At 38.7% G+C, this 15,748-nt stretch overlaps 1 protein-coding gene across 3 annotated transcripts in view; it reads left to right on the top strand.

The window, feature by feature from the left end:
* The window catches only part of MAN1A2 (mannosidase alpha class 1A member 2), a 132,143-nt gene that overhangs the window by 92,899 nt on the left and 23,496 nt on the right, over positions 1-15,748 (top strand). For all 3 annotated transcript variants that reach the window (XR_795100.2, XR_002117709.1, XM_010718173.2), the window contains exons 9-10: positions 6,547-6,662; positions 13,865-14,084. Coding sequence is in view for 1 of the 3 variants with exons in the window: in XM_010718173.2 (XP_010716475.1) it covers positions 6,547-6,662; positions 13,865-14,084 (336 nt within the window). In the remaining 2 variants the exon portion in view is untranslated. The remainder of the gene's footprint in view (positions 1-6,546; positions 6,663-13,864; positions 14,085-15,748) is intronic.

Raw genomic sequence — 15,748 nt, 5'->3', positions numbered from 1 at the left:
TATCCTTATGCCCTGATTAAAGTTTTTTTTTCAAGTACAGTTGAGAACCTCAAAAATCATCGTGTTTTGGATATTAAGTGTTATGAGAGTTGTGTGTTTTAGGACTGCTAGAGGAAAAAAACACCCATATTTTTTCAAGCCTTTGAAAAATATTTGCCTACTTTCTCCATATGGAGTTTTTAGAGTTCAGCTGCTGAGTTTCCTAGAGTTGTGTATGCAGAGCATTCGTCATCACACATCCCCAGGCTGGGAAAAGCTGAGCTGGTCTTTTCCTCTTCCCTGAATCTGTTGTGACACCAGGCATTAGAACAGAAAGAAGTGTATGCTCAGCTGTCTCCTAATTTCTGAATCTCTGGCATTGCATTTTTAAATATGCTTTTTGAATATGGGTCTTTTATGTGGAAATCTGCATGTTTTTAGAAAAATTCTCATGCTGGTAACATGTTCTTTAGTGATAAGTGATTCATATCTGACTAAAAATTGCACCTCCACCTCCTTTTACTGGGGCTGTCTCCACTGCAGTTAATTTACAAGTTTTTGCAATTTTAGGTCATCCACTATGGCTTAGATTGAATTCCACAGTGGATTGCAGCAACTGCAGTTTCTAGAGCTTCATCTTTCTGGATTAAAGGATTAGAAAGGAAACTTGCACCTATTTAGAGCAGCTGAGGGATGCTAAGACCAACTGCATGAAGATTGAACTGAAATTTTATCAGAGGTACTCAGAAGATAAGCAGAAGAGCAATTGTTTAAAAGTTTCCTATGTAAAAAAAAAAAAGGGATGTCCTGTAGTTTGTGCTTTCTCTAAGGTCAGTTGATACCAGAACAGTGGCAATGGGATGTGTAAATTTCCTAATGAAAGTTCGTATTAGCTAAATCACTTCACTACTTCCCTCAGACAGTTTTCTATCCCACTCTGAAAATCCTTTCCTAACTTATTACAATAGTTCTTTGTCAAAGACAGGATGTTAGGAGGATCAGCCTTGCCTTTCACAACTTTGTCCTTTATTACAAAGTAGTTCAATATTATTACTCTTTTGGTTGAAATGAATCAGGAGTTTGTCCATCTTGGCGTTGCCAGTCTGTTGGCTGTTGTGTTACATGCAGATTTAAGTCAGTTTTCCTTTTGCTTCAGAGTCGTAATTAATATTTCCTTTTGTAAGATTGGAATTTCTTTTACAGACTTCCGAATTTCTAATTCTTTGGTTTTCGCCCTCCCCCTAACTCTATGTATTTAAAAATGTCTTAAATACTGTGTTGTAGTTGCAAATTCATAAATTGAAATACTATCATCTCCAGCTGCTTGTGCTTAAGTGCTGGTGCAGTGTTTGGCTCACAAAATATACTTTTCAGCTTTTTGTGTTGCCTTCCTCACTCTATCTGCAATAACAGTGAAAGCTTTATGACTGCAAAGCCAGTGCAGGGAGAGGGGATCAGGAAGGGGCATGGCTATTGCTCTGTGCTGCTACAATGCCAGAGCATCATGTAGGTGCTGGGGCCGCCCTGTCTGTTTTGCGTGATGTCTTGTTTTTAATACAGCACTTGGCTTCTTAGTTTATTCCTGTGCGTTGCCAGGAATTGACAATTGTACAATTCAGGCACAAAGAGAGGGTTTAGCAAATCATGAACTGTTTTTAATTTTCCTCATTAAACTGCCACTAACTACATCAAGCCATCTGTTTAAAAATAATGGACACATATTTTGTTTGCAGTTGAGAGCATGTAGACCTTCATTAGAACAGATTTTATTATTAATGGTATCTTTATGGGGCTTTATGTTATTGTGGAAAATATCTCCCTGCTTGCACCAAACTTTTCCCATAAACAAAAGGAGAAGTCACATGTTTTTACCTTGCAGTCTTGCTGTCCTAACTGGGAAGCACTGCAGTTTATTTACAAACCAGCTCTGAAGGAAGTTATTTGCAGCCATTAGGTAGATCTGCGTGTAAGAAATGAGAACAAGCAGAGTGAATGCATAGTGTCTGGGTTACCTACATCGGACTAAAAAAGAGTCCCAAAATTTCATTCAGATAAGTTATAGTGTCTCAGATGTGGCTGAGATTAGAAAGCCCTACTGTCTCAGCCCTGGAGAGCTATCTGAGGGAGAGCACTATCCTTGATCTGTCTCCTCCTGCTTATGTACCTGCAGAACCCCTTGTTATTTTACACATTCCTCACCAGATTCAGCTCTGTCTGTGCCTTGGCTTTTCTAATCTTCTTTCTTACACATATGGGCAATGTCCCTATATTCTTCCCAGGCTACACAACCCTGCTTCCACTTCCTGTACATTTCCCCTTTTTTGTCAGTTTAAGCTGCAGGTCCTTGTTCAGCCTTGCCAGTCGCCTGCCTCCTCTGCTCAGTTTCTTCTGCTGGGGGATTGAGAGCTCTTGCACTCTCAGAAGGGTATCCTTAAAGAGCTGCCAGTCTGTTCTGTACACATGCTCTTAAGGACAGTTTCCCAGGAGATTCCATTTAGCAGTTCCTTGAGAAGCTCTCCTGAAGTTCAGGGTCCTGATTCTACTTTTTGCCAGGCCTGCATTCTTCGAGATCACAAACTCCACCGGTGCATGGTCACTACAGCCCAGGCTGCCTCCAATCTTAACCTCTCTAATGCTCTCCTGCTCATTGGTGAGCACCACATCCAGTAAGGCTTCACTTTGGTTCAGTCCATCTAATACCTGGACCAGGGATTTATCGCCAACGGACTCCAGGAGTCTCCTGGATTGTCTGCCACTCACCATGCCACTATCTCAGGAGATATCTGGGTGGTTGAAATCCCCCATCAGGACAAGAGCCCACAAGCACGACACCTCCTGCAGTTGGGAATGTGGATGAAGCAAACTTGTCATTGAATTCCTTCATGTGGAAACGGTTGCGCCCATTGGTATTCATTGACATTTGCTGAACCAAACAGTGGGTGTGAGCCCCGTGAGTATGTTTTAGCAGTGATGATGGTGACAGTGTCACCTCTGCTGGTACAGACTTTGACGAGTGTGGCATCATCGTTAGAGAAAATGCACAGCTAATGGTGGTGACTGTTAAAAAGTAGTATTTTGTGGCTGAGAATGTGCTCTGTCAAATAATGTTATCGTGCTCTTTGTATCTGTTGTAGTCTCCATGGAGATACATAGAAAGCATTACTTTTGGAGTGACCTACCTAATTGCATTTGGTTGCAAATGTTGATTATGTTCTTTGCAACTGCCCCTACTGCCCTTTATAACTTAGAATAAGAATTTCCAAGGAATTCTTGGCTGGAATCCCTTCCTTTTCAAAAAAGATCATCTGAGCCTACTTTATGAAAAAAAAGGGGGTGTGGGAAAGGATGTAAAAATCTTAATTTATCTTCCTTTGAAAGAAGTGATTGTTCTAAAAATGTATACTTGTCATTGAGTAGAATGTGTGGTTTCTGCCATATTGGATATGCCTTCACACTTCTGTTCTCTTTGCTATATTTGTCTTATCTGGAAAGAATTTTCCTTCAGGATTTCACTGTAAAATAGCTTTTTACACTAAAAAACTTTAAATGACATAGAGCTGATTAAATAATTCTTATAGACCACATATGTGAAAAATTAAATCCATGTTCAAATTTGCAAAATGCTTGAACTTTTTAGGGATAATACCTTCAAAGCTATCTACTAAATAGTAGTGCCAAGTCCCTACCGCAAATTCTTTTATTCAAATAATGACTTCTGTGTTTTGTTCTCTGGATTGGCATGTTAGGTTAGGACTGATTAAAAAAAAATTATAAATATCTACAAAACATTTTAATGAGTAAAACATTTTGAGCTGAGCTGAATTAAATGTCTGAGTCTGAGTGTTAGCTCAAAGAGCAGTAAAAATAACCATGTGGACCATACAACAATAAGTTTTGGTAGGAAGCCATCTGTGTTGGACAGAATGATATGTGATGACCCAAACCTACATCTGTGTTTTTAAAGGATCTTGAAGAATATTGCTTTGGCATTTCCATGCTAAATGAGAGAAGCTTGTCATGAAAAGTTGTTTAATTTTCAGTCATTTCTACTTATCATCCTTACATCCTCAGTGCAGCAAATTCTGCTTTGGCAGCTTCTTATTACCTTAGAAGACAACCTCAGGATGATATTGCCAGGAGTGCTAATGCAGCTTGTAGGAATCTGAAAAATTGCAGCTCTTAAACCTCATATTTCCCTTTCCTACTGCAGATGAGATGGCACAGAATGAGCTTGCTCTTTCTGACAGATCTTCCCTGAGGTCCAGCTGTGAGGGGCACCAGCTAGGAGTGTGGAACCTCGTGTTTAATCCAGGAGGAGCTTTGAAAACAGATGGTAGTTGTGACTTTTGCAAAATGGCAATAAACAGAGATCTGTTGCACGGAGCTGAGGCTCTCTGGAACTCCTCACTTTAGTGTTTTTGTCTCTCTGCTTGAATGTGAGGAGAATCTGCACCTGGGAAACTTGCACAGCTCTGTGCTCTGAACACACGAAGGTGGTGCAAAAGAGGCTGAGTGTCATGATGACACTGGCTCCTTGTGCTTTTCAGCCAGGACAAGGAGGAATGTGGAGGAGGAGGAGAGCTGCTGGCCAGGACAGTTCTCAAATGATTGAAGAAGCAGAAGTGAAACAGGGAGCATTTCTAATGATTGATTTTGGGAAGTCACTTGGAACATGGATTTCCTACTTGAAGAAAGAAATGTTTTCCACTCATCTTCTTATTCTTATGCCCTGGATCCAGCTGGAGAGAAATGCTGCTCAGAGGCAGTAGCAGCCCTGTTCTGACATCTGTGAGGGACACCTGGTGCACTAGCAGTGCTGGCAGCAGCCTTTGAAGTGGCAGAACTTGGCTGAAGAGGAGGCAGAAGTAGTTTTACGCTGCATCTCTTTTGAAAGCAGTCCCTTGAATAGTTCTGAGAAGAGCTGTAACTTTGAAGTCTTGACATGATTTGTTTATTTTACTCTGATGACCATGGACCCTTAGTTCTTCTGTCTGTGTGAGAGTATAATCGTTCCTTGAAGGAGTAATTTCCGGTGCTTGCACATAGGGAGGAAAATGACTCATTGCCTGAATGCCCTCTTGCAGCTTAGAACTAGAAAACTGATTTGTTTTTTATTTAAATCACAGAATAGTTGGGTATGAAAATCTCAGAGGTGCTGGGATGGAAAAAAGGGGTATGAAATTATTTTCCCCAAACTCACAACTGGAACACATGGGAAAGCTAACAGGCTTTCTATTTGCCTCTACTTATGTTCAGAAATCCTTGAGTAATCAGCAGAGGAGTTGAGAGGCAGCAAGAAGAATTAGGTGAAAGTCTACCAGCTCTGAGTTTCTGCTTGTAACTCTAGAGACAAGGAAGCATGCAGGGCGTAGCACTGCTTGCAGTAAAAAATGGGTGAGCTCTACTTTTACACCTTTATCCCAGAAAGTTTGTAAATAATACTGCTTTTCTGACTAAGTTTGAAAGGAAATATTGCATCTTTATTTTATTTTTTCCCATACAGTGAAATGGGAGTTGCATGATTATAACAACTGTGCACAGGGCAGTGGATTTCTGGCATTGTGATGAAGTCATTCTTAAATATTTCCTCACTCTGTAGTGAGCAGACTAAAACTTCTGATACCAGAAGTTACTGTTATACTGAAAATGAAGAGGCATGTGCTGTTCTGCTTGGAAATGCTTATTAAATCTCAGAGATCGTAACAGTTTTTGAATGAAGTGTGTGTACTGAGAGAGTGCTCACCTTGGTTGGAACAGGAGCTCTGAAACACTGTCAGACCATCAGTAAGCTTCATGTGAGAAGGATGTGTGATATCACCCAGAGAGAAAACATAAGTACTTCTCAGGTTGTCTGTCAGCACAGAGTTGCATGTGATGCTACTTGTGAAAGGTCATCTCTACAAGAAAGGAAGAAGGTGACAAAAAGTTATCTGTGCACTGAGAGATCTAGGTTATGTGGTGCTGAATTCTAGTACTCAGAAGCCTTGCAGTGTAGCACGTGGTGTGGCTGGTCTAGCCTAGGGAAACAGAGAAGGACTTGTGGTGTACAAGGAGGAATTTAAATAAGAGCATTTACTTTGAGAAATTCATTAGTCTGTTAAGTAAATGTTCTGTTGGAAGTAAAAATCTCCTGGAAAAATTAGATTCCTTTTAGTTCATGGTGATTTATAGCCAGGCACGTGACCTAGTTGCATCCTCGATACTGAGCTCTTATGCTTTAGTATACATACACGCACACACATATATTATATACAACCCTAGCAGTAAAACAGCTAGGTGCTGTGGAATTAAGTAAAAACTTTGGTTAAATTAAATTTGTGACATAAAGCACAGTCTGTATAGACAAACAAGTAGTGGGCATGGAAAATTACCCTGCCTGCTCTGAGTATTCAGATCTATGAAAAAGGTTGGAAGGGAATACGTTACAGCCTTGTTCTAGTAAGTAGGCTTAAAATAATGATAATTCTACAGTGATATATATTCAAATGTAAGCTTATGTTTTAAATAAATGAAAGGTGCTATTATTACAAGCTCTTCAACTTTTCTTTACCTCTTTTCTTCCTGCAGATCACACATCTGTGGGCGGGCTGGGAGACAGTTTTTATGAATATTTATTGAAAGCCTGGCTTATGTCAGACAAAACGGACACAGAAGCAAGAAAAATGTACGACGATGCCATTGAGGTGATTATAATTCATTGAGTTTTCCTGTTTGTGGAATTAAAAAGCATATTTAAAGATTGAAAAAGAAAAAAAAAAAAAACGACATGTAGGACTTGTTTTGATTATGTAAGCTTCTTTCCTGAGTAATTTAAAAAGTATATCTGATGCAAATTGCTGTGCTAAAAACATCAGCTCATCCAAAGTGTTATAGTGGAATAATCCAAAGAACATTTTATTGGAAATAACTCTTAATGTAAGATGTACAAGGTGACCAAGTTTTTGTTTGTTTGTTTTTTAATCCCAGGTGCAAAGTAATTAAATTAAAAGTGCTGATTTGTTTTATTATTTAAATTATTTTCTAAAATGTTTAGATGTTATATTTGATATTTATCTTATGCAATTCATACCTCTTCCTTGCTCTATCAGTCTTTTGTAATATAGTCTGGTTTGTTCTCACAAATCAAGTAGCTCCAGCCCAAGGAGACCAGAGGCAGTTCAGGGGGATTTCGGATAGGGACTTTTTTTGTGATGCCTCTGAGCTTTATGATGCATGGCTGTTATTCCTGAGTGTGCCCATACGCAGGCATCTTATTTTGTCGGGCTCACTTGTACCCATATATGTCCATGTACCTAAGCTACAGTTAAGAATAGCTGAGAATGACAGTAAAGCTAGCTTCAGTTGAGTTAGCTTTGGTGCAAACAGCAGCAGGGATTGTGTGATCTTATCCACATGCATCCACATGCAGATTGATACTTGGTACCAAACCTGTTCCAACCTCTGTGCATGTCATGTTGCTTTCAACAAAAGCCTTGAAAGCTCAATTATAGTGCAGGCAGTTTCCTAAAGAAAAATCTCTATTCTTTGTGATCTGAAAATTCACATTTTAAAAAATAAATGTAATAAAATTCCAGTTGAAGTTGCTTTGAAACTGTCATGTCTTATTTCAGACCTGAATTTCATCAGCTTTGGCTTTCAACTACTCGAACTTTTTTACATTGTTTTAAAGGATTATCCTATCACATAGCTGTTGCCAACAAAAGTATGAGGCATGCTCTTCTGAAAGAGGTGTATGATATCCTTTTATGTCACATTATAAAACAGTTCTTCCAGACTCTGAATAACTTCTTCTTAAGCTCTAAATACTTTCCAGTGTCTTTAAGTCTGTGGAGACAAGAATTAGATATGTAGTTTCTGTAATGGTTCTGCTAATTCTAATAACCACCTGGTTTCTTCCAAGTTTCTCCTCTTCACCCAGCCAAGAGCTGTGTTTGCATTCTTAACTTTTGCATACCACTCTCATCCATTTCCCAGTTGGTTATACTCTGAAGTTTGTTATAGTATTTTGATTTACTGCTTTCCTTCTGCTGTGATTTACATTCCCAATTCCCTGATGTGTGACCTTATACTTATCTCTATTAAAACACAATTGTTCAAATGAAACCTATTTTACACTTTTCCTGTATGATTTTATAGGGCTGTCTTTTCCTTTATCACTATCTATACCTCCATCATTTTTGTGTCATTTGCAAATTTTTTCACATTTTTTTTCTTGCAGATTACTGGTGGAAATTCTGCCTGCCATTGAATAAAATCATCCTTTCAGAATCCTTATAGGATGAGAATTTTTCACAATTTCTTTTGAACTGTTCTGTCAGTCCAGCTGTCAATCCACTTTGTATGCGCTGCCTAGATCTTGTTTAGGACCAATGTTTTGTACAATACCAAAGAAATTCCTAATATTCTTAGTGATATCAGTATGCACTTGTCAATCAATCATTTATTTTTTCAAACTACATAACTAATTTTATATGTTCTTTCGTTAACCTTTTAAAATACTGTTACATCATCAGCTATTTCTCAGTCTTTTTATGAATTTTGTTAGCTTTCCAGGGTTTGCATAAACCAGTGTTAGTAGTTAAAAGCAGTAGCTGAATTCTTCCAGAAGTTTTAGTTGCAGTTTTTTTTGTATCCTCTGGGCTTTAAAATGGCTGTTAAGCTTTTAACATCTGTTGTAGTTACTGTTTAAATATTTTATTCTGGCTCTTAGATGGTGGACACTTGACAATTAGAGAACATAAACTTTGATTCTCTTTGACGTATGTCCAGTCTCACAAATATTTTGTGTGGGCAAATCTCTGTCTCTTGAGACATAGCAAAACAAATTTGGGACTAGAAAGGATAGTGTGCATAGGAGGGAGAAAGAGCCAAACCAGTCCTGCTTCTTAAGTGATATGACCAGCAGTGCATCAGAATGTTTCCCCTTTGGCTTTCTCTCAGCTAACCCCAGCAGCACACGTTTGAGTCTACATGAGCAATTCTGATGTATACGTTTTGGAATATCCTTTTGGATCAGACTTTGTATTTATTTCAAGTCCTATTTAATACTGAAAGAGATTCTGCAAAGAGTCAGGAGTTTAAATTTTGAATTAAAATCTCCAATTATTTTCAGAGCCAATTCCTTCACTCTTCTTTTATTGTTGCCTATACCATAGTTCTTCCTTCACAGATAACATTTCTTATCATTTGTTTTTCAAAACATTGAGCCAAGTTTTAGTGTCATTTATGCAAACAGAAGGGGAAGGGTGTAAAATACATTCTTCCTACTCGTTGTACGGAGTTGGAAATGTTCTCAGCACCCACCAGTCTAAAAGAGGGTATCTGTTCTGCCACACTGCACTCCCTTAGCTTATATAATGAAGAGTGTAGAAGATATAACACCATACCCTCCCTCTCAGGTCTTGCACTAGACTATGACATCCCATCCCTTGAGATACTCAGAGGAAGAAAGATGATAATAGCATGTGTTTTTCAGATGCTGTGATTCCCAATCCACGTCATATAAAGTCTTAGCCAAGTCATCACATACTTCATAGCAGAAATATGAACAAGTTCTGTTCTCCACAACCTATACATGCTCCTATAACATGAGTGTAGCCTTCTACTGCAGAGTACACGTCTTTTCAATGGCCTACTGTGTAGATGCACAGAAACTGTAAAATTCATTGAGAATTTTTTGTGGTGATAAATGCTGAGGGTGAACTTATTTGCATTTAGCATCATCATGTGAACCTTGTATGCAGCCTGGATTAAAGTGCATTCTCTTCCTTACATTGGCTGGAGATGGGGAAGCCTCCTTTTGATCTGTTCGCTTTGACTGCTCTAAGCTGCTAGTTTCACAGAATTAATCTGCACTCTGTTATTGCACAGCACTAGATATCCAAAAGAAGAATCCAACAGTGTGTTCAGCTATCAACAACATAGCAAGTTCTGTTCCAAGGCAGCTCAAAGAATGCAATTTTTTTGTAATAGTAGAGTCACGTACGTTTGGGTTGAGAACTGGCTGACTGGCAGAGCGCAGAGGTGGTGCAGACCCTGGCTGGAGACCTGTAACCAGTGGTGTCCCCCAAGGGTCTGTGCTGGGTCCGGTCTTGTTCAACATCTTCATCAATGACCTTAATGAGGGGATAGTGGCCAGCCCCAGCAAGTTTGCTGATGATACGAAGTTGGGAGGATTGGCTGACATGCCTGAAGGCTGTGCTGCCATTCAGTGAGACCTGGACAGGCTGGAGAGCTGGGCAGTAAGAAACCGGATGAGGTTCAACAAAAGCAAGTGTAGGGTCTTACACCTAGGGAGGAATAATTGCATGCACCAATACAGGCTGGGGGATGAGCTGCTGGAGAGGAGTTCTGCAGAGAGGGACCTGGGTGTCCTGGTGGAGGACAGGTTGGCCATGAGCCAGCAGTATGCCCTCGTGGCCAAAAAGGCCAATGGCATTCTGGGGTGCATTAAAAAGAGCGTGTCCAGCAGGTCGAGGGAGGTGATCCTCCCCCTCTGCTCTGCCCTGGTAAGGCCTCATCTGGAGTACTGTGTCCAGTTCTGGGCTCCCCAGTACAAAAAAGACAGGGATCTCTTGGAAAGAGTCCAGCAGAGGGCCACAAAGATGGTGAAGGGCCTGGAGCATCTCCCCTGTGAAGAAAGGCTAAGTGAACTGGGTCTGTTTAGCCTTGAGAAAAGACGACTGAGAGGGGACCTGATCCAGGTTTATAAATATCTGAGGTGTGGCGGCCATAGTGGTGAGGCCAGTCTCTTTTCAGTGGTACGTGGAGACAGGACGAGGGGAAACGGACATAAGCTGCAGCATAGGAAGTTTCGCACGAATGTGCATAAGAACTTCTTCACGGTGAGGGTGACGGAGCACTGGAACAGGCTGCCCAGGGGGGTTGTGGAGTCTCCTTCTCTGGAGATACTCAAGTCTCACCTGGACGCCTACATGTGCGACCTGGTGTAGGGAACCTGCTTTGGCAGGGGGGTTGGTCTCGATGATCTCTAGAGGTCCCTTCCAACCCCTACAATTCTGTGATTCTGTACAGTAGGAACATCAGAGAGAACATTCAATGTTCACATCTGAGATAATTATTTCTGTCATTTCACAGACAAAAGAATCTATTTACAACAGTTAATCTCACATCTCTGGTGTAAATAAGTGTTTTCTTTGGAAGCTTTAAGTACACACGTCCACTCTACAACATATGTACTCATTATGGTCAGGCTGGATGCCATTGCCTTGCAGTACCTACAGGAGTGTGCTGTGGCCCTGGCCATCCAGCCAAGGGTATAAATGTCACATCTCTTCCAACCTTCTGAAACTTTTCTAATCCAATAGGATCAGTATTCCTGCAATGCCCAGGTGTTCATTTTCAGTTTCTGTAAATATTAGTTGTCCTTTTTAGGTTGTTAAATGGTGCAGTATTTTGAGAGGATTGCATTTATTTTCTTGTTGAGGGTGCTTGTTTTGCTACTCTGAAGATGGTACTTCATTATTACCTAGCTAATATATAACTAGTATAAACTCTTTTAAGCTCTCTTAAAAGAAACAGTGTGTTCCTCAAAAAATGGTGCCTCAAGTTTTATGTACCATATGGTCATAGAAATCCTAACATCATCATCATATGTCATTTTTGCCACAATCTTTTGCCGCAGTCCAGGATAATTGAATCAATGCAGCTAATGCTATACATCTTAGCATCATCTTCAGCACCTCCTATCTTTCCTGTGCCAGTACTTTCAGGACAGTTGAGGTTTTAACAGTTAACTGCACCAGGTATTCTGGCAGTAGAAGCTAGTGTAGTAGTCTTCAATACCAATTTGCATGATTGTTGCACTTTGCAGCCATCAATTCCTCCTCAGTCAGTTATTTCTGCATTCTTTTCACTGGATCCTGCCATGAGCACAAAATTCAGATCTGTCAGTACTGTTAGTGAAGAAGTGAACCCAAGAGGACTGCAGATCAGCATTTCTTTCATTACTTTCAGAATACATGGACTCAGCAGAGGATAGTAGAGGAATTTTACCATCCAAATGATAAGGACCAAGTAAGACATAGAGCACTGCTGTATTATTATTCTGTCATCTCCCTGTAATCCACTGCATTGTCTTTTATCTAGTGCATACACTTTGAACACATAAGGACTATGAGAGCCGTGTTGGCAGCATAGCTGAGGTGTAGATTCCCAGCATTCTAACAATTCACAAAAGTTGCTGCTAGTATTACAGAATATCAAGAAAAGAACCTACTCAGAAAAACAAAACAAAACAAAAAAACCATGCACAACTGTTTCCAATTACTATTTATTTATATTATTGTCTTCCCTGAATGAGGCTCCTAACCTAGGAATTCTGTCCTTTATGATAATAACTTCAAGAATTCTTTTTGGTGTTTTTTTGGGTGGTTGTGGTGGTTGTTTGTTTGCTTTAAAAAGCCATTGGGAAATTGTTGAAGAAAACATTGGAAGACTGTCAGACATTGTTTCAGTACGTGGATAGTCCAAATAGTGCTGAGTTCAATAAAGCTGTTTTAGCAGCCCTATGGTACTTCAGCAACATTAAAATAAATAAATAAAAGTTCACTTGGAATATCTATTGTCACAGCTATTTCACTATTCACTTTTAAATCTGAATTATGTTAACTGATTAATCCATGTATTTGTTACCTGAGTTGTGGTAACAGCAAGCATAGATGCTGTGTGGATACTAGTGATACCACTGTGTGCAGCAGACATGACCACCATATCCAAGATAATCACTGTAGTTATTAAATGCAACATTCTCTTTCTGTGTAGTCTCAGTATATCTCAGCACCTTTGGGCTGTATTATATTGTAGGCATCAGAAAAGCAGCAGAGAGGAGTAATGATTTGCTTCTATAATGGATCTTGGAGATAAGGAGGAGACTAATAAATGCCTTTTTTATGGCATTTAATCCTTCGACTCCAATAAGCTTTAGAGTATTCTGACCAGAGCTTCCATGCACTTTGGAGGAAGTTGTGAGCCTATCAGATTGTTACAAAAGAGATTTTTAGAAAAAAGGTAGAAATAATGTCTGTATAATAAAGAAGATATTTATGATGGACTCAAACTGTAACAATATTCTAGTTACAGAACAAGAAAAATTATATAATGTTAAAGAGAGTAAGTACTGCAATAGATGATGGAGATTATCACTCTCTTTGAAAGAGGCTTAACTAAATACATTTTTTTCCATGTAGTTAGCAAACTTTCCATGGAAACTTTTGCAAGTTACATCAGCTCTTCTCCAAACAGTGTCAAAAGAGTGCCATTTATAAATCACAGGCAATATACACAGGTACAAAAGTGCAAAAGAACAAGCAGCTGTTCCTTCACCTACTTCTATAGTGCTTCTTTGTGAACAGCTGCACAAACCCTCACCCATTCTTTGACCACATGCAATCAAAAAGCTGCTGTGGAGAGGCTAAAAGGAAGCTGGAGCATTCTTTTCAGTTTCTATTAGAGGCTGACTGGGAGTACAGGTGTTACATTTACATACTGCTGACAGAAAATATCCAGCAAATTTGTGTGAATACACACAAACTGTATGGTAGAACAGATATTTACTTCTCATAGTTAACAAGTAGACGAGCAGTTACGTGAACCATAGAATGTGCTTAATTCTCAAATAAAATTGTAATGTCATCTGTGTTGTGACTTTCCTGTGACAGGTTTCATAAATGTAACTTAGTAAGTAGAGTATTTTTTGCATTCACTGAAATTATATTCTTAAACCTGTTTGTTCATGTGGTGCTCAAAAGTATGTTTGATAAAAGAAAAATATTTTTGTTTTGAAAACAATATTCTTTTAAGAAGTGTTAGTATGTAAAACTTGCATTTAAAGCAGTATTTGAAAGTTCTTTTAACCTTCTTGTAGGCCATAGAAAAACACCTCATCAGAAAGTCCAATGGAGGATTGACCTTCATTGGAGAGTGGAAGAATGGGCACCTTGAGAGAAAGATGGGCCATTTGACCTGTTTTGCGGGGGGAATGTTTGCCCTTGGAGCAGATGGTTCCCGAGATGACAAAGCTGGACATTACTTGCAGCTTGGAGCTGAAATTGCACATACTTGTCATGAGTCATATGACAGAACAAGTAAGATACATTGCCAGTTATTTCAGTAGCTGAATATAGAAATTGTTAAAATTATTTCTAAGAGTTGTTACGGACTTATTCCTTTCCTAGTATCCACTGTTTTTATACCGGTATAATTGTCTTAATGTCAATTGTATTTACTTCTCATCTCCATCATGGTGAGTAAATGTGAAATCTTCCTGCATGTTTGACAGTTGGCTACAATATGCAGTGTGGGTGCAGAGATGAAGGGAGTATGTGTGAATTCTTGTCATCCCAGATTCCAAGGCAGTTTTTCATTTCATATGTATTATTCTTACAGTTGTGTAGAGTGAGAAATTTGCAAAAGTAATTTCAACTGATTTTAGTAATAATACATTCTGGCTAAGTACAATTAGAGTAGAGAGGATGGAGATTACTGTGCAAATTGTGAGATGATCAAAGACCTGACTAATGACAAGGCAGTGTCAGCCTTCATTGTTGGGCTGAAAATTTCTCAAGTTAGTCTTTCGTATCATGTTCTCTTTTTTCTATTTTTTTGTCTTTAAAGTCACCTTGATGCATAAAGTTGAAGTGTGTTATTTACACTTACTATGGGTATAAAATCAAAAGACAGTTAAAACACAGGATTCTTAGAATAATAAACAAGAAGACCTTGACTGAACTGTCAGAAGGAAGAAGTTAATAGAAAAAAGACCAGGAGCTCTTTCTGTAAACTGGGAGTTAAAAAATGCTAGTGCAGCCTTAGTCTGTATCAGGTGAAGAATTTTCAACAGAGATAAGAAAATATTAACACTGCTTTAGAAGACATGTATAATTTGTCATACAGAATACTCTGTACAAATCTGAATCAGAAGCAGAAGGAATGCAGAAAAGGACCAACAAAACGATGAGGGTGACAGACCTCTTATCTTATAGTAAGAAAAGAAGTTGACCTGCTTAGATGAGAAAAGTAATATCCAAGAAAATAATAGATTTGTTGTCATATCAGTGGATAAACACTAAAAAGAAATACAGCTATTTTAAGCTAGAAGTAATACAGCTGCATAAAGAACAAGAATGTATATGCTTGCCATGAGTAAATATAGCCTAGAAATTGAAAATGGCTTTGTGTGGCTATCTGAGAAGTGAGCTTCTGAAATAACATCCTTGTAGAAGTGATGGGAACTACTCATAGCAGTTTTAAGATGAGAATTCATGTATTTATTCACAAGGATTACATAGTATTGTTATAACGTTGCCTTACAAAAAAAAATTTAAGGACTCTTAAGGAAAAAGATAGGAGATAATATTGTAGGTGCTGTTGCTTTTTGAAAACTTGCATTAAAATTTTTAAATCAGACACATAAGAATTGGCAATGCTAAATTTACAGCTGCAAGTGCTGCCCTTATTTTTATTTTTCCTTCAGATTTTTATTCTGTACCCTAAGTAAGTCCGAAGACAGAGGGATAAAATTTTTGGTTACATATTTAATGACTGTGTAAGAACACATGTGAGGAATAGACTGAAAGTTGTACAGACAGCTGTGAATTTGCAGTGTCCTAGTTTTCTTTTGTTCAGTCCTACAGTCTCAGTAGTTTGTATTTTTTTTCTGCCCTGATTTTTCTGAGAAAATAATGATCTGCTATGTGTGAAATGTCAACAAGTTCTTAACACTTTAACAGTAGAATTTAGACATAATTGT

Source organism: Meleagris gallopavo, chromosome 1 (genome assembly GCF_000146605.3).
Source record: "Meleagris gallopavo isolate NT-WF06-2002-E0010 breed Aviagen turkey brand Nicholas breeding stock chromosome 1, Turkey_5.1, whole genome shotgun sequence".
Taxonomy (NCBI): Eukaryota; Metazoa; Chordata; class Aves; order Galliformes; family Phasianidae; genus Meleagris; species Meleagris gallopavo.
The sequence above is the reverse complement of the archived record's forward strand: the minus strand, read 5'-3'. Positions and strand labels throughout refer to the sequence as shown.